This window comes from Nilaparvata lugens, chromosome 7 (genome assembly GCF_014356525.2).
Source record: "Nilaparvata lugens isolate BPH chromosome 7, ASM1435652v1, whole genome shotgun sequence".
In the NCBI taxonomy this organism is placed as follows: Eukaryota; Metazoa; Arthropoda; class Insecta; order Hemiptera; family Delphacidae; genus Nilaparvata; species Nilaparvata lugens.
The window spans coordinates 13389735-13415651 of record NC_052510.1 but is presented as its reverse complement, the minus strand read 5'-3'; the positions used below and the strand labels follow the sequence as shown (position 1 = coordinate 13415651).

At 34.2% G+C, this 25917-nt stretch overlaps 1 protein-coding gene across 1 annotated transcript in view; it reads right to left on the bottom strand.

Moving 5' to 3' along the window:
- LOC111054517 overlaps positions 1-25917 on the bottom strand; it is a 101498-nt gene that overhangs the window by 2860 nt on the left and 72721 nt on the right. Inside the window, exon 3 of the mRNA XM_022341561.2 lies at positions 12432-12535. Within this exon, the coding sequence (XP_022197253.2) occupies positions 12432-12535 (104 nt within the window). The remainder of the gene's footprint in view (positions 1-12431; positions 12536-25917) is intronic.

The following is a 25917-nucleotide window of genomic DNA, read 5'->3' as shown; positions in this document are numbered from 1 at the left end:
TCACTTTCTCGATTTAAGTTGAACTGAAATTCTAGTTTAAACCATCAGCTGACTCAATTGAAACACATTATAATAAATACAACCATACATTGACTAAACGAGTTTAATAATTAAATCCATCAGTTGCAAAAATTAATTTTGAATCATTTTTGAAATCCATTGGTAGAAAAAAATTAAGAATTGGTGCAACTACTTAATACTGTGGCATATTGCTTGGCAAATTATATAAGAAAAATCACATTGAGTCATTATTATTATTAGAAAGCAAAGATTTTGTCATCAAAAAGATAGCCAATGGGAGTTGAGGAAGAGAGAATCGACCAATCAGAAGCTAACCAGTGAGAGAGTTGCAATTCCGTTGTCATGGCGACAGCCAATAGGAGTTGAGAGGGAGAAACTTCAGCCAATAACAATTTTCAGCTGACCAATGACAGAGTGGCAATATTTTGTCATAGCAGATGTTTATAAGATTCGGGAAAATATTATAAATGAATTTAATCATTGGAAGAGTGAGATATTGATGTTGGCAATACCACTATATTTGTTCAAAATCAATTGAAATTACAGAACCAGGTTTCATGGTAACACCTACCACATATTCAGCTGAACTGATTCCTATACAATCATGGAATTAAATGACATTAAAACTACCTTGACTTGTGTCTAGAAGTGTAAAAAATAATATGCTTTAACAATATTCGTAATGCCTATTTTCAGACTTCTATCCATATTGGGGAGCTCCATAACGGAAGAGAACACTGATATGATTTAAAAAAGCTAAAGCAAGAACAAATTAAATGGTAAGAAAATGTTCAATATTATTGGGAGAGACTTGAGCAATGATAGCTTAAAATCGTACAAGGGGAATCAGTAGCCGAAGTAAATGAACAAGAAGAGGAAGACGGATAATAAGTAAGATGAACGAAGATGAAGAACAAATGCGGCGTCAGTGAGTTTTTCGCGAGTTCTTGGAAGACATTCCTTTTAGGGAGAAGGGAGGACCAAGTTGGTTCCAGGTTTGGTCAAATGAATAGATGGACACTGCTCATCCCGTCTTAACTTGACTGCTTGCACTCTTTTTAAGTAGCCAACATCACTTTTCAAACACTTATAGCCTTCTCAAGGTTATTGCGGAACAGGTAACGACTATGGCACTCTATTTCTGAAGTCCTTCCAATATACACTATGAGTGGAGTAACGGAGAAATTATTTCCTGCTCAATAGTCAAAATTCTAAAGTAGCTTCTGCTATCGGTACTCTGATTGAGGTTCAAAGCTAAATTTGAATTAACAATTTGACCTTAAAGCGTGGAACTGATCAGTAGAACGTTGAAATAGGGAATTCTATTCAAAGATCTATCATCAGTTGAAATCTTATTCGAATAAGATATAGATATAAGATATATGTTATTTGTTATACTATCAAATATGTTATTAAGGCTCGTTCTTGAGTTTGTCTGTGAGCCTTTCTAGGTTTTCATGAAATAAATAAATATCAAAGAGAATGAGAACAGGATACATCTGTATTTTCTTTGGTTATAGACTTAATAAGACTTCACAAGACTTATTAATATAGACTGCTAATAAATATAGCAAGTTCAAATAGGATGGATATGAAGTGCAGTATAATATATGTTCTATTCTTGCGAAAATGTAGTCGGAAGGTATTAGTACTGTATTCCGCTAGTAGGTCTCAGAATACTCACACTGATATATAATGAAATACATTGAATACATGTTCTCATACTAGCGAAAAACCACGATTCCAATCTCAAAACCAATCATAAGATGACTGACCATAAAAACAGAAAAAATCCATTACAATGCACATGCATTCTTGCACGCTTATCTGATCAGTTCTTGTATGCATTCGCTCATTCGATCATATCAGCCAGATAATCTGGGAGTTACGTGCCTTTCACCTGTGTAGCGGACCAATTAGCAAATAAATACAGATTTCCGGCCAATAACTTATGAATACAAAGTCGGTACTTCATATTGCATTGAGGGTAATTTTTCCCAGCATTATTCCAATGTTGTTATGTGTTGTACAAGGCTGCATTAGACTTAAGCTGTTGTGCCTACATCTTATTAATGACATGTACGACCTGATTAACTGTAAAATCAGAGTGAGAGGCCGGATACTATTTGTGTGCGGATTGCAATAAGCAATAAAAATCTAACCTCGAAGACTAGCTTGCTAAAAAACTCCTCTGGATTTCTCATTCTTTCTCTCAGTCTGTTCCTCTGTCTCGCTCACTAGTCTCTTAACTTTGTCTCTTTTCTTAATGGCTTCCTCTCATTTATTTTTCTGTCTCTCATTCTGTTTTCTTCCTCTTTCTTTCCCTTATCTATCTGCCCCTTTATACTCTTATAATTCAGTTGTTGTTCTTTCTCCTAGCTTCTCTGAACTCTCTAGTAACCCTCTCCTGACTATTTGGAGTCTACTGACTACTTGGAGTCTAAACTCTATACTCTTGAACAGACTTCACTCACACTTTTTCGTTTCATTTTCTCCTACACTTTTTCTGCAGGTTTCTGTCACCTTATCAACTGTTTTTTCTCGCATCTTACCTCTCATCAATCCTCTTTGTTCCTTCTTAGTTCATCTTTTTCCCTCATACTGTTTCTTGATTTCTGTCTCTCTTCCATTCTCCACTTCCGTTATTCACCTTCTTCCTTCCGTTATCAATTCTTCCTTCATCCGTTATTCACCAGCTCTTTTTCTGTTTTAGATTCTCTCTCTTCCTCCTGTAGCATTTCCTTACGGCTTTCCTCTTTCTTTCTTACAAATTGTCTCGCCTTTTCACTTTAGATACTTCTTCGTTCATTCTCATATCATCCTGCATCTAAATATTGCGATTTATTCTAATAGTTTCCCATATTCTTTTCATCTATCTTATGAAAAGTCTTATCTACTCTCTCAAACAATCTTACTGTCTTGGAAATTATGTTCATACTTGCTTTGCCACCTTCTTTCTAAACTTTTTTTTTCATCACAAAATTCTTATTCAAAGAAAATATTGCATTATTTCTTCCGATTTCTCCACTCACACACTGTTTCACTATTATATTCATTTTCATGAACCTATACTCTATGACCTTCTGATATACATTTTCATGACCCTATACTCTATGACCTAATCAAACTCATTTTTCTCTTATTTTGTCAGATGGATGTTTCTCTAAATCAAGAGATCTAATGTTTTAACTTTACCTTTTAATCATATCTGTGTAATTCCCTCTTGATGCCCAACTATATTTTATATTTCAAATAATCTTTTTTTTTCATTTCTTTCCACTATATACTACAATGACTTCTTCAACTTCAATTGTTTCTCTCCTGTAACTTCTTTTATACCCTCTTCAACTCATAGAAAACCACCTGTTCAACTCATAGTAATGCAATATAGTACTATTATATTACCACAGTATATGCTTCAACTGCGTCTTCCTCGTCAACTCCAACATTCTCTTCAACTCCATCTTTCTCTTCTACTCTTAACCCTTTCTCTCATCTCTTCTCTCCGCCCCTGTCTACAGAGTAGACTGGACCCAGACCTAGTCGACTAGTGCAGCTCCTCCAGACAGACTGTGGTGGCCTACGTGACTGGCCGCATGGATGTGTCTGCTTGCCTTGGCAATAATTCGCGCAATTCGCCAACTTATTGCATTAATTATTACTTGCTAACAAGTCGACGGTCGCCGCCGCCCCTGCTTTGCTCTTTCTCTTTTTGTTTGTGAAGTGCGCTTACTCTCTCTCACTCTCCTCACTTCTCACTTCCGACCGTTTTCTATTCTTCTTCTGCACTCGACTTCTTTAGGTTTCTTCGTAACGGAAGTATAAATGCATTTTGCAGCTCCAGTTCAGTGTGAACTATGGTTGTCAAAAAGTGAATCAAGTAAAGCCTGGTTGTCTGGTACCTTCCAAATTCTAACATGCCAATTCGTGAACAAGTCACACTTCTCCTATTTTTTCACAAAAATCTAAATATCTATCGCGAAAACTAGAAAGGAGAAGGTGCCGATGATGAAAATAGGGTGATCAGCAATCAATCTTTCAAGTTCTAAATACCAATTCGTGAGCAAGATACACCTCTCAGTTTTTTCACATAAATTTAGCAAATATCTGCCGTAAAAACTAGAATGGGGAAGGTGCCGACGGTGAAAATTGAGTAAACAGCAATCATGTTTTCTATGAAACCTCCTCTCCTAAGTATAACTCAGTGTAATTAGTGTTTTCCAAGTTATCTATCAAAATTGTCCAAGAGCCTACTGCGAGTACGTAAACTCCAAATGTTTGTTCAGACTGGTTTTTGGAGTGTGAAGTTGTAATTTGTACTCTTGATTGAGTTAATGGCTCTACTCAAAGTTACGGGTATGTAGATCTTAAAAATACCAGAGATTCTCATTATCTGGCCCTCATCATTAGAAATTAATATTCAGGTTTATCATTTATTATGATCCAAGGAGAAATAGAGGAAAACTTGAATGCTTCAACATTATTTATGACATAATATATCATTGGATTAACTTTTATTTATCAAAAATTTGAGTGAGAGATAGTTTTGGGATTTGCATGCTGTTCTCTTCAGATCATATTATTGTATGATATTGATATAATACAATAACAATATTCATTGGCACCGACTACATTAATTAGCACCCTGCTGTGGTAAGTGGTAAGGAACTATAGATTCAGGTAGTGATAATCACAGACTTTCAGACGAGGTTTCGTACCTGAGAAAGAAGTGACTCCACACCTAACAGACTAGGCTTAGAAATACTAATTCCCCAATGAGATTGTACTTATTGTGGAAAAACTAAGATACTTCCAGTGTTCAAGTTCACGTTTCGTGAGCATGTTTTTAGGCATGTAATCATGTTTTTAGCATGTAATATACCAATGGTATTAATACTTTGAAAATAATTGTAGCTTATATGCTTTTCGTAATCGTGTCTATATTTTTAATATCTTTTTCCAATTTCTTTTGATTTCCCCTCAATCTCTAATTATTATTCTGAAATACTCTCCAATTTGAAAATACGAGAAAAAATATATACTACATTCTAAAATACTCCATATTCATCGTGTTTGAATGAATTTAGATGTGAATACTTCAAAGTTCTCTTGTGTTTCTACATATTTACGAAAGTCCGACTTGGCAGGTCATTGCTCCTGAACTCGACACTAGGGCAAGGTTCTCTGAATTGGGAAGGGAGATCAAAGTGAGAAGAAACAGCAGAGAAGATGAGAAGGCCAAAAACTACTCCACGTGTGTGTGAGTGAGAGAGACAGACTATTTCGATTCGGCAATGACGGACACTAATTGATAACAACTATAGAATTACCGCTGTCTTTGCTCAGAATTTAGTTTGGTTGTAAGGTAATCTCAGACAAGGAAAGGGTGAAGAGTGGTAGGGGAGGGGTGGTGTTTGAAGAAGAACAGATAGTGAAAGGAAAGAGTTCAAGAAAGAAGAAGAAGAAGAAGAAGAAGAAGAAGAAGAAGAAGAAGAAGAAGAAGAAGAAGAAGAAGAAGAAGAAGAAGAAGAAGAAGAGGAAGAAGAAGAAGAAGAAGAAGAAGAAGAAGAAGAAGAAGAAGAAGAAGAAGAAGAAGAAGAAGAAGAGAAGAAGAAGAAGAAGAAGAAGAAGAAGAAGAAGAAGAAGAAGAAGAGAAGAAGAAGAAGAAGAAGAAGAAGAAGAAGAAGAAGAAGAAGAAGAAGAAGAAGAAGAAGAAGAAGAGGAAGAAGAAGAAGAAGAAGGTGAAGGAGTAGGGGAAGGAGAAGGAGAGAAGAAGAAGAAGAAGGAGAGGGAGGAAAAAAGAAAGGGAAAGAAGGGAAAGAGTTTGGGTTTGAAGTTGAAGAATTGATGTAGTGGGTGGAGAGAAAGGAGGAGCAGATTGTAGACTAGTAAAGTGAAAAAGCATTGAAATAGCAGACAAACAGTTGAATTTGAAGGAGCTTATTGTACCCACCTGGCACTCAATAGACGTAAAATAGTTAGAGTGGTCTATTTCGAGTAGACGACTTAGCTATTTTCTATTCTCCGACACTGACTGCCAATCTCAAAGCGTCCCTCTTCCTTTATCCTACTTCTACGCTCTTCCATTCCACCGACTTCGCAAGTAGCCGATATGAGTCTGATTTGCGATTTGGCTGCACTCTTCAACGGAGAATGGATGCAGTGAAGAACGGATGAGGAGATGCGGGTAGAAATATTTCTGCTGGGTGAGAGATTTTCGAGATAAATTTTGATAGTTGATTTGCGAAAGTAAGTTGCGGTTTTATATGTTTGCGTTGGACTGCTGTTTAGACTTTGTATCAGAGTAAATTTCCGAGGCTCACGCTTGACATTGTAAGTGGTGTAGGACAGTTTTATTGTAAGATATGGGGGACTTTGAAGTGAAATTCGTGGGGAATTGCAGTGTGTAAGCAAATTTAGCAACTTTGTAGATGGATTGAGCTGGATTTCGTCTACTAGAATATTGTTGCAGCTAGTAGAGATGATTTCCATTTTTATCAACGCAAGTTAACTTATAATGTGAAAATCCCTATAGAAAAACATATTCGACTGAGTCACTGTCAATATTGAAGATACGTTCCATAATTAAATAAAAACACAAATATGGTGTCAAATTCTACACAGTTTTATTTGGTACACGACCATGGTTTCGTGACCACACCGGTCACATTTTCAAGCTGAATAAAGCTAAAAGGTTAACCATGGTCGTGTATACCAAATAAAACTGTGTAGAATTTGACAACATATGTGTGTTTTCATTCAATTAGAAAAGCATATAATTTATTGATTGATCACCGGAAATGTCAGACATTGGTTACAAGAGCTTCCTGACAGTTCATGGATGGGTGGCTGCTTTTATCTTGCAGCGTTGACTCCTGGTTATATTTTTGTCAACAATTAATATTGAATTGAATTAAATTTGAAATATTCATTTCATTTAATTAAATAGACTATTAGGTAAACATTCTACTCACTGAACCTAGAATACAATGTATTGTATTATATTTTTGTCAACAATTAATATTGAATTGAATTAAATTTGAAATATTCATTTCATTTAATTAAATAGACTATTAGGTAAACATTCTACTCACTGAACCTAGAATACAATGTATTGTATTCAGTATACAGTATTGTATTACTCAGAATACAATGTATTCTAGGTACATTGATTCCACTATAGTTTGTAGTCAGATCCAAAAAGATCAATAATTAATTGAGCTGTCACTATTCATTGATTGATTGTAATTCATCATTTCGTAATGGTATTAGGCAAAATTTAATTTCAATTTTTTGACACCTACTCAACAACAAAATGCACATTTGAATTCAGAAATAATTCGGCAGCTTCGAGATAGATATATAGAACTGAGAATTTTTTCTCCATGGCTACCTTATTTTGTACAGTAGCAATATATTCAAATATGAAGAATAATAAAAAGCTTACATTTTGATAGACTTCACACTTCAAATGAAGGTGTCATTTTGAACAAGGTTTCAAAAAAAGTGTGATTTTGAAACAAGATTTCGAATTTTGGTACTGTAATAAAAACCTTCAAATTCACCTCAAAACTTGTTCCTAGCCACGCATTTATCGATTCAATAAATGTATGATTCAACATAAATATCCATCATTAAACAGCTTATAAAACCGGTGGATGAAAGGTTAGTTACGAGAAGTTATCAAAAATTTCTTATCAAAGCTAAAACTCCATAAAAAAGCTATATTTCGTTCCCAATAAGGATTCGGAACATTGACGTGTATTTTTTACGTTGTATTAAAACCATTCAATGCTAATACACTGTTGAAGAAGCACCATAATATGATTCTCTTTGGTGTTGGAGAAGGAGAGGTGTAGGTTATGTGCGTTTAGAGTTTCAAACCGGGTTTTCATGATAAGAAGAGAGAAAAAGAATGGTGATCAAAAGAGGCAGAGAAAGATAGAGAGGTATGAGAATGTGTCTGATATAGAGGCGATTTAAGAAGAGATGTGATATTCATTATAGACATCAGAATTTGGAGGCACTATTCCAAGTCTTTCCCAGATGTAAAGAGTGAATGAAACACTTCAATTCAAGCCAGGTTCATCTTTTCAACGGAGTGTTTTCATATTGAGCTCTCAGCGCAACTAAGTGGCTTCTCAAATGCTTTACTATAAATAATCTGTCAATTGACCTTTACTTACTGAACTACATACTGTATCGTGTTCCCGAAAATCTATTAGCCTACTAAAGTCTGATGTCTTGGATGATCTATGTTTTTGAGAATCATATTTTGAGACAATTTTTTCTTTTATTATAAATTTAATTTCTGTTGGGAGTAGACAAAACTTAAAACAAATTGAAAAAAATGACATTTGATAGATCTTTAGGAATAATAGATAAGAGTAATTCTTAACACACCAATAAATTCATTAAATTATTAAATTATAAATTCATTTTTTTAGTATTCTGGGATATTTAAGATAAGTGCTGCCAGCGGTCAAGGTATCTGGTGATTCACTAAAGTCTTGTTCAGGAGGAGCTATGAGAGATGCTCCAATAATAAAATGTCTTTGTGTAAGGACATCTAATTCGGTGGATTGATCAGCTGTTGGTTGAAACCCGGAATGTGACACAAAATAATGAATGCGAACATATTATTTTCCAGTGAACTACGGTTAGCATTAAACTAACACAGATGCAACACCTCAATGTATTCAGCTGTGCTGAATAGTGAGTTGTGTTTTTTCTGGCTCTAAATTTTGTAAAATTACTCAAAAATTTTCCAATTATTGGTGATTTGAGTGTGATATTTTTGTTTGTTATTCTGTTTTCAACCGTCAAAATTTAAAAATCTTAGTTTTCGTTGTTTTTGAGTGAAAATGAGGTAAATTTTAGTAAAGTAGAATCATAACCCTATTTTGGACTTTTAAAATGTTATCTAAATCTGGGAGAGAAATAGTACAAGGAGTATCCTTAGTTTTTCTCTCCCAGTCAGTGCTTCTTTGTAAAAAAATATAAATAAATATCAAAAATAGAAAATAAAAATGTATGGCCCAAAGAGGATCTAGTGTTTTTTGTTGAATTCTGTGTTGAAGTGAAGGAGTTCTGACTGAGTCATAATTCTTGCACATTAAAGCAGTTCAACGGTATTTGGCACAGTATTCAAATTATGCAAAAACATTACGAAATACTCGTTGCTGATGTGACTGAATGCACGTATGCAAACCGCTATTCAAGCTGCGTTCATTCATACTAAAAAACATCAAGGTCAAAATTACAAAATGATATTGATATTGCAAAGCTTGCTAATCTTCGAAACGTGGAGTAGATATTTTTTCGGTTGTCATTCTTTTACCAAAACTATTTTTGTCATAATAGTCAAATTTTATGAATGGAGAAACTATTAGTCTATTTTTTCATAATCAAATTGCAACATTAGTATTATCATTTTGAACTGTTTAATTGAATTGCTGCCTTTATTTTAATCCTCCAGAGAGCAAGGATTCCTTCATTTATTTTGATCAGAGAGACTCAGAGAATATTTGGTTAGTTGAAATCAAATCTGCTATTTATCAATAAGTAGTGTAGTAGATTCTTCCAACTAAAGTAGATATTATGTTGCGTCGAATTGGAAACTTTGATTTCAACTGAATATGTTTGCAATTTCCAAATTGACCAAACTATAAAAATACAAAATATACAAACTATGTCACAATTGTGCAATTAATGCTTTCAAAAATTTTGCGATCAATCAAATTTACAAAATTTTCTATTGTAAGTATTCAGTATTTTATCGTCTTAACATATTTTAGGGATCTAACAGGATATTAATTTTTCAAAATAGGTTATTCGATTCGCCAAATATTTCTTATTTGAGTATTTTGAGAAGTTTCAGATTTTCTGATGACTATTGATATCGATGCAGTTATTGCATACTGATGTAGTATTGTTTTTCAAACGAGTTAGAATAGGAAATATCAAAAACATTATAATGGAATCTCCATTAAATAACGATTGTAACTAATTGAACGTTTAATTACTAATTCTATTTTATTCCAAATATTTCCTTATTTATTTATACATTGATACATACAATATCATTCCCAACTATGAATGGTTGGGAAAGTAACAACAGGCTCAAATCCCAAAACTGTTCCTTTCCCAAATTTAAATAGAAATTGTCCAAAAATAGGTTATGTTTACACTTCATGAATTTTGTCCAATTCTGAGTCCAAAATATTTATAAACTATTCATCTCATTTAATATACACTCCAATATACAAGAAGATAATAAGTGATCTATAGTATTGTTTTCCACCAAATACTTGTGTGAGATAATGGATATTGTTCCCGAAATACTTCCTATGTCAGGTTGTATGTTGGAGATAAAAATCTATTTAATATGTGTGGCACGAGGAACAATATCGAAAACGAAACCGAAAAGAAAGATGGGGCGGAAAAGATACAACAAGATAACAGAGTGTTGTTGCGTGCTTTATCTAGTGTACAGTGTGCATCTTTGGCTTTGATCTTACTTGGTATCAGTGAAATGTGTACGAATAAAAGTAAACGGGGTGGAATGGACGAGAAATGTGGGTGAAGACGAGATGTGTGAATGGGGTAGAAGAGAGGGAAGGTGGGGGAGAGAGAAAGTGATTAACAGTGAGTTTGGAATAGAATGTTGGAAGGGGTTGTAGAAGAGCTTTTTACGACATGGTCCAACCACGGGACGTCTCGAAAAACAGCTCTCATATCAATGAAGACACCCAATGACAACATTTTCCAACTGTTCTATGACGACTTACACTTAGAACAGTCTCCAAAAACTGTGATCAACTGTAGAGCAATATCACATCTTCACCCCCTTCCCCCTACATTCTCAACACCGACCATTATTCAACCACTAAACATCCACACTCGTTATTTTCTCGGTTCCATCTTGTTCTGTTCGATATCTCTTTATCCGAAGAGTAGAAAGAGAGATATCTCTTTATCTGTTCATCATCTTTATCGTCGCTTTTTAGACGAAAAAAGCAGCTGAACAGCCACACTTCTTCGGGTTAATAAAAAGTCAGATTTATTGCCTGATCAACCTTTAATAACTCTATCTCAGTGGAAGTGAGCTTAGGCATTGACTACTTTTTGAAAACATATACGTCCGGTTTTTCAAGAATAAGTACAGTGTAGTAGATGAGGATTAGAATTTGGAAATTGTCTGGAATCTGTATAAGATGCTGTAACCGAAGCCGGTATTTTCTGGATACTTGAGATTTTATTAGTATATTTTTCCTGATCTAGAGGCTTCAAACAAATGAAAGTCCAATACGAAATTGGAGATCAAGATTGAATTCTTAATTTCTCAATCACATAGATACTCATGTGAGATTTGACTGAGTCATTGTCAATATTGTAGAACCGTTCCATAATTGAATAAAAACACAAATATGTTTTCAAATTCCACACTTTTTTATTCGGTACACGACCATGGTTTCGTGACCACACCGGTCACATTTGACTGAAACTGAGAATGAAGAACCATTATCCAAGCTACTGCGGTACATGAAAAATTGAATGACACTGATCACAAACACATTCTTTCATTCATGAATAGCCCAAATATGAATCAATTTTCAAGATTATTTAATGATATCTCATTTTCCCAATTTGTATCATGAGTCTAGTTAGTGATTCTCTGAACAATCCCTATGTCTTTACATAACTCCCTCAAGACTAAATTACGACATAAAATTATAGTCGAATTTTTATCTAAATTTTAATGGGTTTAATAGGTCTCTAATATCGAGATGAATAAAAAAAAATATTAAAAACTCTATCTTTTATTTTCAGTCAACTTAAAAACTTAAAAATGTGACCGGTGTGGTCACGAAACCATGGTCGTGTACCGAATAAAACTGTGTAGAATTGGACAACATATTTGTGTTTTTATTCAATCATGTGAGATTTTTGTGATGGTTTTTGAATCTTCACTCCAAACCATTTTTCCAAACCATCCCTGTACAATATGTTTTCTACACAAAGGAAGACATCTTCTAAGTATATTATTTTGTGTGATTAAATTAATTTGTATTCGTCACTTTTTCATGATTATTCTTGTCACAATGTCGTCGGAATGTCTATTAGAATCTGGCATGCGTTTGGTCCTCTGTATAGGAGGACAATGGATGATATCCACTAGCTACTGCTTTTCTTTCTACACACAACTATCTGAGATCTATTCACAAGGATATGTCACAAACTACATTAATATTGGTCTTCATCCAAATGTCTATTCATTGTGCTCCTGAGACAACTTACTAATTAAACAGTATGAAACAGTTGAATATTATTTTATTTGGTGTTCGAATATCTATTTCCCACTTTAAAACAACGAATAACTATGATATATTTTGTAAAGATATTCTCACCGATCCATAGAGGAGTCCACAAGGGTCTAGACAGAGATGCATGCATGATGCCACACCCTGTATTTTCAGCTGGCCTGGTCCCACTGACCACCGTTGTAGGATTGCTGAAAATAAAACATACACTTATTAATTTTGTTTCATCTATTTCGATATTAGTCTTGAGGGAGTTATTGTAAAGACATAGGGATTGTTCAGAGAATCACTAACTGTAGTGAGGTCCACATTATAATGACAGTATTTGATCAACTTTGGTGTTGCTATCCTTGTCTATTATTCGACAAAGCAAGTAGTACTATCCTTTTCTTGCACCACAACGATGCCAAATCTGTTTTTGACAATGTAGAAAGATAATTAATCAAGGCAGAGAATCGGCAACGCTGTTCTCCCATCTCAATCCACTGTCATTATATCGTGGATCTCACTATAGTCTCATGATACAAATTGGGAAAATGAGATATCATTAAAAAATCTTGAAAATTGATTCATATTTGGGATATTTATGAATGGGAGAATGTGTTTGTGATCGGTGTCAGTCAATTTTTCATGTACCGCAGTAGCTTGAATAAGTTCTTCATTCTCAACATGGGTTGTACTATTTCCTGTAGAACTCCTAGGTCAGTAGAATATTAGAAATGTGCTTTTGTTCACAAGTTTCTAATACCGTTGAAAACAGTGATTTGGACTTGACAATCTGACAATATTTATTATTATTAAACGAAAATCCAAATTGAATGCTGTAATTCACCCCCAAGAATTCTGCTACTGCAAATATTGACAACAGGGTAAACAGCTATAGTGAGGTCCACGTTATAATGGCAGTGGATAAAGATAGAAGAATAGCGATGCCGATTCTCTGCATTAATTATATTTCTACACTGTAAAAAACATAATTGGCATCGTTGTGGACCTTTAAAAGGATAGTACCACCGGCTTTGTCGAATGATAGACAAGGATAGCAAAACCAAAGTTGATCAAATACTGTCATTATAACGTGGACCTCACTATAGATGGAAATTCGATGAGCGCTACTATTCAAAAAGTAGCAGAAGTCTTCGGGGTGAATTACAGCTGTTAATTTGGATTTTTGTTTAATAATAATAATTAATTCATTAGCATTTGAATAATTGCAAAACCTCAGTAATCTGACAATAGTTGGAAAATGCGGATTACGATCAATAAGAAAATGTATGAAAGAAAATTTGACATGTCGTGTAAGAATTTCAAGGACGTATAAAAGAACTGTATGTTTTGTCAATCCTTTTTTATTCGATGCGGGATGAAATCTGTTCAAACTGGACCTTCTACGCCCAGAGAAAATTTTTGGCTATCCTTAATGACCAGAGAGAAATGAAATTGCAAAACGATCGAAGCGTCTTCTAATTGAGAGCTGAAAGTGTAGCTTATCTTTCTTGTCACGTGTTCACACCCACTGTTTTATAATAAATAAATAATGTCTTCTAAGTGGTTCTACATCATTCTCAAAAAAGTATATCTGGCGAGAAAAGTGGGAAAAGTATTTTCTCTAATCTATCAAGCCCTTTTTCGGATGACATTAAATTATAGTCGAATGTTTATCTAAATTTTAATGGGTTTAATAGGTTTCTAATTGATGAGTTGCCATTTTTAGACGGACGGTCAATAATAATTGTTTAAGTTCACTTTAATTCACTTTTGATTGTTTTGTAAATAGATTGGGATTATCATCCAATTACAATCTTGCGGTCCTTGCTCTTGTGTCTCTCCTCTCCCTCTTTCTCCTCTCTTTTTATCCTTTTTCTCTCTCTTTCTTTCTTTCTTCTCTTTACTGTTTCTATCTATGGGTGCGACTTATCCACTCTCTTTTTATCCTTTCTCTTTTCTGTCTCTTTTTATGGGTGCTACTTATCCACTCTCTTTATTCAATTTCTCTCACTTTCTTTTTCTTTTCTGTCTCTTTCTGCGGGTGCTACGTGCGAATCGACATGTGTCCCTTGTAACAGCAGCCGGTTTCGCTAAGAATATTCGCGGACAAGTTTGCCAATTGTTTGATGATCGACCACTCCACTGGTCTGATTAGCGCGAGACGAAAAAGAGAAAGAAACTAGTTGGAACAAGAGAGGAGCAGAAGAAGAAAATAAGAATGAGAAGAAGGAAATGAAGATGGTGATGGAGAAGATGATGGAGAAGAAGAAGGAGAAGAAGAAGAAGATGGAGATGGTGATGGAGAAGAATGAGATGGTAATGCAGAAGAAGAAGGAGTTAAGAACGAGAGGAAGAAGACAAATAAGGAAAAGGAAAAGAGAAGAAGGAGAAGAAGAAGATGGAGATGGTGATGGAGAAGAATGAGATGGTAATGGAGAAGAAGAAGGAGAGGAAGAAGAAGAAGAAGAAGACGAAGAAGGAAAAGAAAAAGATAAGAAGGAGATGAAGATGGTGATGGAGAAGGAGATAGTAATGGAGAAGTAGAAGGAGTAGAAGAAGGAGAGGAAGCAGAAGAAGAAGGAAAAGAAAAGGAGAAGGAGAAGAAGAAGAAGAAGTAGAAGAAGAAGAAGAAGAAGGAGATGGAGAAGAAGGAGAAAAAAAGGAGATGGTAATGGAGAAGATGAAAGAGTAGAAGAAGGAGAGGAAGAAGAAGAAGAAGATGGAGGAAAAGGAAAAGGAGAAGGAGAAGAACCAGAAGAGAAAGAAGAAGAATAGAATAGAATAGCTGCCTTTATTTTTACCTAGGAGGGCGAAGTTAGGGCGCAGCCGGCCCTCTCTTACACTCAACTCTCCAATACAACGCTAAATAATTACTAGATTAAACAAATGAAATTCAGAAAAAAATATATACAATATTACAAACAAGGTGAATAAATATTATTGAAATACATAAATAATAATAAAAAAAACGAAACCTAAATAATTATAATTGAGATATGAATAGAAATTAAAGAATAAAAACTGAAAAATAATACAATGTAACAAAAGAAGAAGTAGAAGTAGAAAAAAAGGAGAAGAAAAAGAAGAAGGAGAAGAAGATTGATTGATTGATTGATTGATTGAGTACTTTATTTATGTAGATTACAATATATACTGGCTTATACACTTATATACAATAGCTTACAATACAGCAAAATTATAGATGAATTTACATGATACAGACTAAGAAAATAATTATTGAACTGTATATGATATGAAAAAGCAATTTGTAATATAAAAACTATAGATAATAATTATATTGTTATGCATCTACATAAATTGGCGGAGCTTTGGATATATCAATGTCCATTCTTCGGAAAGAATATTAAAAATATCCTCCCCACTAACTCTCTACCAAAGAAGAAGAGGAAGAAAGAGAAATAATAAATATTGAATTGTTTTAAGAAAAATAAAAAAGAAAGAAAAACTGACCGATGAACCATGAAGGAGGAAGAGGAGGAGAAGGAGATGGAGAAGAAGAAGATTAAGAAGAAGAAGAAGAAGAGAAGAAGAAGAAGAAGAAATGATGGTATGACGAGGTGGTGGAAGAATACAAGCAGTATGAAGAGACCGAGCAGGTTCATCATCGAACGAGGTGAACATGGAGAGGTGATTTGAATGGATAGGAGAAGCAGGTGGCTGGAAAACGGAACTTTTGGCTACGAGGTTTGATTGAAAGGAGACTGTGGAAAAGTGGAAGAAGGAACTGAAGATGTATGACGAGGAACTGAAGACAAGAATGACATAGCAACGAGAGGATTGATGACCCCGGAGAGGTAGTAGTAATCGACAGTCTTCCTTCTCGACGTTGTCTTCTTGTCCGAGATCTGTGGGCTCTCCCTTTCTATCGGATCGTTCCTTTTCACTTTCTTCTTCTTCTTCTTTTTATCCTTCCCCTTGCTCTTCTTCTTCTTCTCCACATTGCTGAATTGTTGTACGTTCCAATTATGCAAATTGATTTCGTACAACCGAACTTCATGTTGTGATGTCTGAATGCATTGAGAGTCTGTTGTACGGCTACGTTTGCAATAAATTGAGAGTGTTATTTTGCTACTTACAAGTTACATTTTCATGAATGATTGACAGTGACACTTCGGAGCTGTTGTGACTGCAGATTATTGTTATTGATCGATATTAAAACACTTTTTATTTTGTATTTCAAGCCATAGAAGAGCAATACATTGACATGAACGTTGAAGACACCTCGGAGTTATTTGTAGTGATTAAAGCGGAGAATTTTCGTTTGTGAATTTTCTCCTATCTGGTGGAAGGCCATTGAATTGCAAGCAAATGCGGGAAAAGTCAGAAGAAGGCAATTGTAGTGTATAAAAAGGAAAATTCACATATTTCGTGCACGTATGAGTTTGGGTATCAGCGTGCTCTTGATGAGAAGCTTTGTATTGATTGCACTTATTCAAGAACTCCATTGCTTCACTATCAAGTTTTTATTTCATCTAATTTTCTTTCCTGAATTTATGGACCCAAATAAGGTGTGACCATAGAGGAGCAAATCATTCACATGAAAGTAAAATACACTTCCAAATTACTTGTGTTGTTTAAAGCGTAGAATTATTTTTCCTCCACCTACTGTCTAAAGTACTTACTTTACTCCCTAAAACATAATACTAAAGTGTCACTTTTTCGCTCTCGGTAGTAAAAAACAGAAAAACTCCCTAGGGAGGAAAAGTGACCCCATTTAAATAACATGGGAAGCATCTCTATTTTGAAACTTACATTATAATAGGGTAGAAGGTCTAAGCTCAGAAGAGAAAGCATAATAGAGGTATCTGTCATTGAGTCAACTGAATTCAATACCACAACCAGAAATTTGATCAACTCATAAAATATATGTTTGTATGATATTATATTCTTAATATTAGTAGACGATAAAAATTTATACAATTTTAAAAATATTATATTCTATTCAAAATACCAGCTAACAAAATATCTTTGATCTGCAATTCAAATCTGAACCGCGTGATCTGGAGTCAGCCATTTTTGGTTGACGCCCAGCTGATATAATTGTTACAACTTTTGCCGATAGATAGTCCAATCGGCAGTGCCAATCATTCGACCTGTTTTTGGGTTTCAGATTTCAGGTTATGTTGTTAGGAAACTTTGTCACCAATACGTAAGTTATTAAAATGATATTATTTGCAGTTTCTATAAAAAATGTAGATGGAGGAAAAATGTTGTGTACATCACGAACGAAAAATACGTTTTCTCCCTCAGGAAAATTGTTGCCCTCGGCTTCGCCTCGGGCTTCAAACTTTTTCCCACAGGGAGAAAAAGTCGTACTTTTCACTCTAGATATACAAATAACTATTTCCTTTGTGGTTCTCTTACCAGGTGGTAGGCAATAACTGCCATTCCGGGGAAAGTCAGAGAAATGCAATTATAATGTTTAAAAACAAAATTCAACATCGTTCGTCTAGTTCACGTTTGGGTTGGATTTTCAGCGTGCTCTTGATAGAAAGCTTTATTAATTGCAATATGAAATTCAAGAACTCTATCACTTCACTATCGAGTTTTCATTCAAGATTGAGTTCACATTAGTAAGAGTAGTTGGTATTAAGTAATATACATTAAACATATCAATCAATGTGTACATATTAAGTTAATATAATAGGTATAATCTGGAATAAGACAAAAAAATGTTACATTAGCAAGTAGTATCTGATCAATAAAATTGAAAAAAATAGACTCATAAGAAAATCCAGAGTGTGAATAAATAGATTAAAAACAACAAAGCATGAGAGGTAAAGAAGGACATTATGGAAATATAAATAAAATGAAAAGTATAAAACATAATTGAAGAGAATGATAGACTGTACAGAATACTGAGATACCAGACATCCAGTCTCCTTTGTGGAGTGCATTGATTGCCGAATTATTCATTTAACACAAGGAGACACCGCGGGTTTGAGTTTCGCGCCCTTTTCGACGCTGCAAATGGAAATGGACAGGAGAAGGTTGATGCATCCAAAGTCAGCCAACAACCTGACAATTTATTGTTCTTGGTCATTAGTCACCGAGACGACTGGCATGTCTGGCAAGTCATAAACAACGTCTGTGATCCGTGATAGACCACCCTTGAAAGAATGCCTTGCTGTAGTTCACACATGAACTTGGCTCATGTGTCTGACACGGTTATGGAATCAGTTTCAAAAATACTCTCTATTGTATTAATCCTGTTGTAAACATGCATATATTACTCTGAATAAAATAAGTTGAGTCTTGACCAAATATCCGTGTAAATTGTATCTCACACTGCCACAAAAAGTAAAAATAGTTTCAAAAATACAGTACTTCATTGTATTCATTCCTCTCAAAGTTATTCATGATTTTTCTGAATAAAACGAGTTGAGGCTTGACTTTAATTTCAGCGTCGCCAGTTAGTGAGAGATTGCGAATTTCTCATTCATGACCATTTGGTTGAATTTATTCAACTTGACAACATAGTCCAAAGACTATAAATCATAATCTAACCAAAATGTATGGGTCAAAAGCATTATTTAGCTCTCTAAAATTCTTGCTACTTATACAGGATGTTGAACTTAGAAGCATTTAGAAATGTTTAGAAACATTCGAATGCATATTGCAAAATATGTGGACTTTGACTGCTATAAAGGTAACAGAATTTGTCAAAATCTTGCAATCAGGTATGGTCTGTGAATATGAATACAGGTGGAAAATCGTGTAGAATTCAACTCAGTAAATGGCAGTACTCTAAATGTATTTCAGTTTATTTCGAAATGTATTCGGAGATATTTGGAAAGTCCTTGAGATAGGAGTCGCAGTAAGTAAGCTGTCTACAAAGTAAGAACTGTTTATAGATTTTCACGAGTATTGACGAATCAAAGCTTAATTATTTGGAATAAAACATTGCTAGTAGTGTTGATTGAAGTTCAGAAACCTGCATTTATATTCGAAATTCAACTGAACAAGCACCTTCTATTGGAAAATTGTACGTAGGTTGATGTAGATGCACATAAGTGAATGATTGCAACGCTTAAAATTCATGAGCTATAAAATGATACTTTCAATCATTGATGATATCTATTTTCAATCAAGACGAGGATAATAACCATTTAGTTTGACAGGTAAGGTAAATAAACTCCAATATTAATTTTCATGAAATCTATTTTTGTCAAGTAATCAGCAACTCATCAACTGGATCGCAAAACATCTCATTCATTGAATATTTATTGAACAAGTACCTAATAGCAATAAAAGCGTGAGTGTAGAACAAGATCACCTTTCAGCCTACATGAGAGGAGTGAGTAAATATTTTGCAGTTTATCCTTCGGCTACCATATGTTTTCAGGAATGTCGTAGGAAGAAAGAATGAATGTCTGTGACAGGAAAATGATTGTTAATTCGCTATTACAAGATCAGAGCAATAAATTTTCGAGGTTGATACATCATTCATTTTGCAGTTGAGTATTGTTTTTGCTCGTAATTTTTTCAACTAAACCAATTTTTAGAACCATTTCTAACGTAAATCTCAATCTCAACGAAATACTTTTATCTGAATGGAATGATATGTTTAGAGAGAATCGTATAAAGAAATTTGAAAGTTGTTAAGTTTTGTTATTATTTCTAGTAATAATGGGTAATGTCAAGATTTGAATGTGATCAAGAAATCATACTTCTGTTACATATTTTGAGCATCGATCTTCCTATGGGTTTATCTAGTTAGACACGCCCACAACCAATCACTTGAAAGCTCTCTTACCTTTTCGCCCAATCACAGCATGCCTGCCTTGGCCAATAGCAGACGAGACCAATCGCATCCCACTTTCGTCGACCAATCACAAGTCAATCTCCGATTTAACATTGGCTCAGAATGTAATGTTGGTAAATTTAAAGTTATGAGCTCTACTTTGGTAAAACTTGTGTCGAAATTACTGAGAGTCTAATGTACAGAACTTATAGAAATATTATTGATTAGTAACAAAATTTTAAGATTAACTGGAACTGAAAGTCCAAGTCATGAATTCCTGATACAAGAAAGCCTTCTAGTAAAGTTAATTTGTTCATGTAATTTATTTATATAATCTATTTCGATTTATTGGTCAATGTCTCTTGAATATTGATTGTGATGATTTCCAATCTAAAATGGTGTCATATTTTTGTATTTTTGCTTCATGTTGAAGATATTCATGTTCTCCATCCATTACAATCATAAGAGCTTCATCATTCCTGAATAATTATGTTTGATTGTTGTAAGCTAACTATAGTGTACGATCTGAGCCACGTTTTTCTTTTATTATTAGTAAGACACACAACCACGTTCACAATACTGTACGGGAACCATATTATAATGTGGTTAGATCAAACCCAAATATTTATTATACTCTATAATACAATAATTTTCCTCTTATAATAACTATGATTAAAATATATTAACATTCAACACATAATATCATTCAAATTTAAATCCATATTCCCTTTCTAGTAGGAAGGGAAGCTATCCCGTTCTTCTCATCCCAAGATCAATTTTGGTTCCAGCTCCACGATAAATTTCAACACCCACTCAGAACAATTTTAAGCTCTGGAAGACGTTCTGATGTATTATAGCCAAAAGGCATGCTCTTAATGGTGCCGGCAATTTTGCATAATAAAATGACTCTTGAAAATTTGCAATAGATTCAATGGGGAGTTCAAATAACTGTCTACACCTTCGTTGACGATTATGATTATGGTATTGTTTTGTTAGTGGCGTTGATGAGTTGTTTTTTTTTATTCACATTTCTATAGATCACATTTCTATATAATGGTGGAGTGTTAAAAAAGGAGGGCCCGAGCCCACCCCATGGTTACAGCTCTGCAAGGTGATAACTTTTATTCGACCGACATAATTGGTTGGCCAATTTTACGAGGGCGAGACAAAAAGTACCATCTAAATTCAGTCGGGATCCTTTTAGAGACTGCTCAATGGTATTAAATAACTCGGTCGGAAATCGCTGTCCAATAACAGCTCTAATAGCTTTGCACCTTTGCATCATTCAGTGTCGAAGGTTCCGTTCTGTAGCTGCTAGAAACGGTCTTTGTATAGAATATTACTTTGGGTCTATCATATTATTTCTATTTATTGCTTTAATTTTATCAAACCAGTCACCAGTCAAATTATCAGAGATAATCTCATCTCACCAATCAGAGATCCATTCTTTCCGAAAGGAAAGCCTTCTCTGAAAATTGGTTCTCGTGAAATTAATAACGATTAAAATTTAACTGGCTTTTGTGCAGCCGGGCCTAATTCTTTGTTGCATCTATTGTTGTTATTTTCTCTTATCACCTTCTTTCGATTTGCTCTTTCTCCGTTCCCGTTCAGTGAAGTTGAGCCAAAATTCCCTTCTTCTATGCATTTGAAGAAATATTTAGGGTGCGGGGAGGTGAAGATCTCAGAATAATAATAGATTCCGGTATTTCCTGAATCTTTTCAGGTATGTCTTTTAAACGTGTGATCAATGATTTCTTATTTATTAAAATGGATGGAATTCGTATTTACCTAAATCCTTTACCATCATTCTGGTGATCAATATCGATCTGGTTTATCAATAATATCAGCTACTCAAACTTGAATTCCCTACACAAAATTCATGGAGAAAATCTAACAATACCATCTCAAGATTTTTAATTTCTCTTTCATCTCTATGGTACGAGTTTTGTTCAAAAGTTCAAATACTACTTCAAAGAACATTGATTCTTTATCGCAAATGACAATTTATTGCCAGGTCTCGCAAGACCCATTGCATACTAACACTACATTAAAATGGAAACAAATGAAAATTTAATCAGAACAAATAATAGATATGTAGATGAGTAGATAACTTCTAGAAACAAAGAGTAGAACCTTTGAAGAACATGAAGTTATCAATAATAAGATAAGATAAGATAATCTTTTTATTCAACACAGTACACTTTATAATATACAGTTGAATCAAGCTGTAACACAAATATAAATGCACGCTCATGTACAAGTTCTTTTGAAATTCTCACGCATTTCTTTGTAACTGAGAGCTCCATTCAGAATAAAACCAACACATGTGAATGGGATAGAAATGGAGAAATAAAACCCCAGTGAGTGAACAACGCTGGATAGGATGCTTGCCAATTCTTTCTCAACTAATCTTATCAACAAAAGGTAGGAATGTGCGCGACGATCTATCTTATCTGGAAGTACAAGCGCTCCACAATGGGAACCTAAGGTATTAATTCAATTTTCAAACCGGTTGAGGTGTTTTATAATATTTTTATTTTTCTATTTTGCGAAGATTGGATGTCCCAGAGCGGATTCCCGGTCACTTCTTTGGCACAGATTTCGCTTTCGCCGATTGTAAATTAGGCGAACAACCGACAGGCGGACATTTCTTCGGGGAGAAGCGGAGTTGAAATGGTGTCTGGTCTCACTTTTCAGTTGTTGCATTTGGTTGTTTCTTGATTCAATTGCTTGTTACTAAAGAAAATAATTATCTTATCTTATCTGTTACAGTGTAGTAACTCTTCTGTAGTAAAAAGTGATGATTTATTCAATAACTTTTAAAGATTGCTATGATTAATAAAAGAGGTAATTTTCCTTAAGTTAGACCACTCAGGACACGAGTCTGCTCGCGGCTACCACCAACGCTGCTGGCCTTGTACTTCCTTGGCAGTCGATAAATCATTCCCATCGATTACAGCTACTATCGAATTCACACCTCTTATCGATACATGACATCCATGAATTTTGGCAACATTTTCCAATCATTCATCTTTCTCTTCCTTCTCCTTCCCCTCTTTTTTAAATATATTTCTTGTTCTCCTACTCTTCTTCCTTTCCCCTCTTTTTTAAATATATTTCTTGTTCTCCTACTCTTCTTCCTTTCCCTTCTACTCCTCCTCATCTTCCTGCTCCACCTACCCCTCCTCTTGCTCCACCACCTTCTCCTTTCCTGCTCCTTCTTCTCGTCCTCCTCCCCATCACCTCGAACCAATCTTGTAAAAACTGAAATGTCAAGGATCATTGTTAATGAAGTAATTCATTCACATTGACATAACACTGCATCCACCTCAATGTGATTTTGATGTGGAATCAATGTGAATTTCAGACTAGTATTATTATTGTGAAATATCAACATACGTATTTCCTATCTCTTTTCTGTATAGGGCTACTTGTAATATAAATATAAAGAAAATAAAAATCTCAGTACCCTTTTTTTTAAATATTTTATCACAACATGTTTCGGACATTTATGCCATTTTCAAGTGATATTTCCTAACGTATTTCCTAACTTCTTCTTCTGCCGTCTAATATACTGTCTTGTACTTGGCTTTGAATGTAACAATAATTGTTAATAGGATATTTATTGGTTCACAGAGTCATTGCTCTATATTTTACTCTCCTATCTTTGAAGAAGAGTAAGATCTGGTGCGATATTCAGTAGCCTTTTCTGCAATAATTAAAATAGGCTTTAATGACTATAAGGCTATGAATGCTCTATCATAGGCTAAATGAGATATTATCTTTTTTATGGATATGAATAGTTTTAAGGTCTATATTGTGTATATAAGCTGTATAACTCAATTTCTCGTGGCTGAGAAACTTACATTCCTAGAGAAATAGAAAACTTTGATATATTTCACCGCTCAACTATTCTTGTGTGAAAATTTATTCATGGAACTTTTTCGAGCCTATAATACTAACTAGTTCCCATCCCGCTTTTCAAATAATACAGATCACTGAAACGATTTTCAAATTATGTGTCAAACGAACTTGAAATTCTCGACACGAACAATTCCAAACGATTTAGCGATTGTTGAACAAAGTTGCCTGCCGTCGTTGACCACTGTAGGCGCCGGTCTATGTCAGAAATTTAATTAATAGAAAAATAGAAAAGTGGTTTTGACAAGAACATCGGCCAGGGTTCGGCAAAAGTGAACGAGGTTCTTTCATCCCGCTTGCATGGTTTTGAATTGCAACAGGTTCCCATTTCGAGTCATTGCTGTGTGTTTTGCTCTCCCATTTTGGAAGAAAAGTAAAATCTAGTTTGAGATCCAGGGGTGTGTTTCATAAAACTTCAGAAGTTCTGTGCTATTTATAATAGACTTACATGCTCTAGTAGAATCACTTCACTTGTATTTATTAATGTGAATGAAACAATATGAAAACATGAAGTACTCTTTTATTAAAAACATTTCAAAACTTTGAATTTTTGAAATGTTTCAAAGTTTTAAATGAAGGGTACTTCATGTTTTTATATTGTTTCCATTAATGTTCTAGTAGAGATTTATATAAATATAGTGTTATGAACGTAAGATTTTCCTATGATAAAGCCCTTCTAAATTTATTTCAATGATAAAGTCCCTGAATGATGTACCTTATGATGACTTTCAATGAAACTTAAGAGAAATAGAATGATGACTATATTTTGTATTTAATAAAACTATCCAATAATAATGTCCATTTGTTTGTCCAGGTGGTTATCATTGCGGTAATCCAGTGATCACTACGATATCCAAAATACTGGGGTATTGTCTGATTGACACAACGTTCTCATACTAACGAGGTGAGTACTTTTTTCAGTTAATTGATAGTCCATATTTGGGAAATAGGATATTTGTAGGTACTAGAGTAGAATCCGGTGGCAAAAATCGGATGCACTAAACTAAGTTTTAATAAGATATTTTATTGGATTGAAGATAAATTCTGAATAATGTTATGCGATTGGTTGTTCAATTACTATGAATTTTATTGGAATCCTTTTGGAATTGAAATATTTGCACCAGTTTTGAACTAATATTCTCAATTCGTAGTTGAATGAGTTATGAGTATGAATGAGATAGTTGAATGATCACTTATTCATTCGCTTATCATGTTATCATCATTCATGTGGAAGAATAATCGTGAATGAGATAGTTGAATGATCACTTATTCATTCACTTATCATGTTATCATTATTCATGTGGAAGAATAATCGTGAATACTAATGACTGAAGCACAGGAAAAAGACTATTTATATTAAAGTCGGAATAAAGTTAGATGATTTAATAGTTTTAGAAAATACTCTGATGCTAATACTCCTACATTACTTCAAAAACAAATTTAAATTCTTTTGACCCAGTTCCAAAAAATCTGATTCCTGCTAAAATATTATTCCTCACTTGAGAAATACCTCGAATATTTAGAAAACATTGTTTTGATAAAGAGTTTATTGACCGATAATAATTTGAAGGCCAATTTAAAACTGTATGTGTCATCATTGAGGGTCAAAGTAACCAAATTTCGGTGCGTTATAGAAATTGATAAATTGATTTATGTGGAAATACACCAAATCGCAGATGACAAATTTTATTTTCGGGAAAATTATTTTTTTATCTCGAGAGCGTTACAAATCAATCGGTTTGACGCATAATTTTCTGCTTCATAAATTTAATGTGACATATTTTAATGCAATGATAACAGTTTTTGAGTGAGATTTGAATTCTTTGAAATAATTGGTCATCTTCAATTCTCATTGACATTGTATCTATCTGTTCCTTGAATGCTGGTATAGATTCAGGA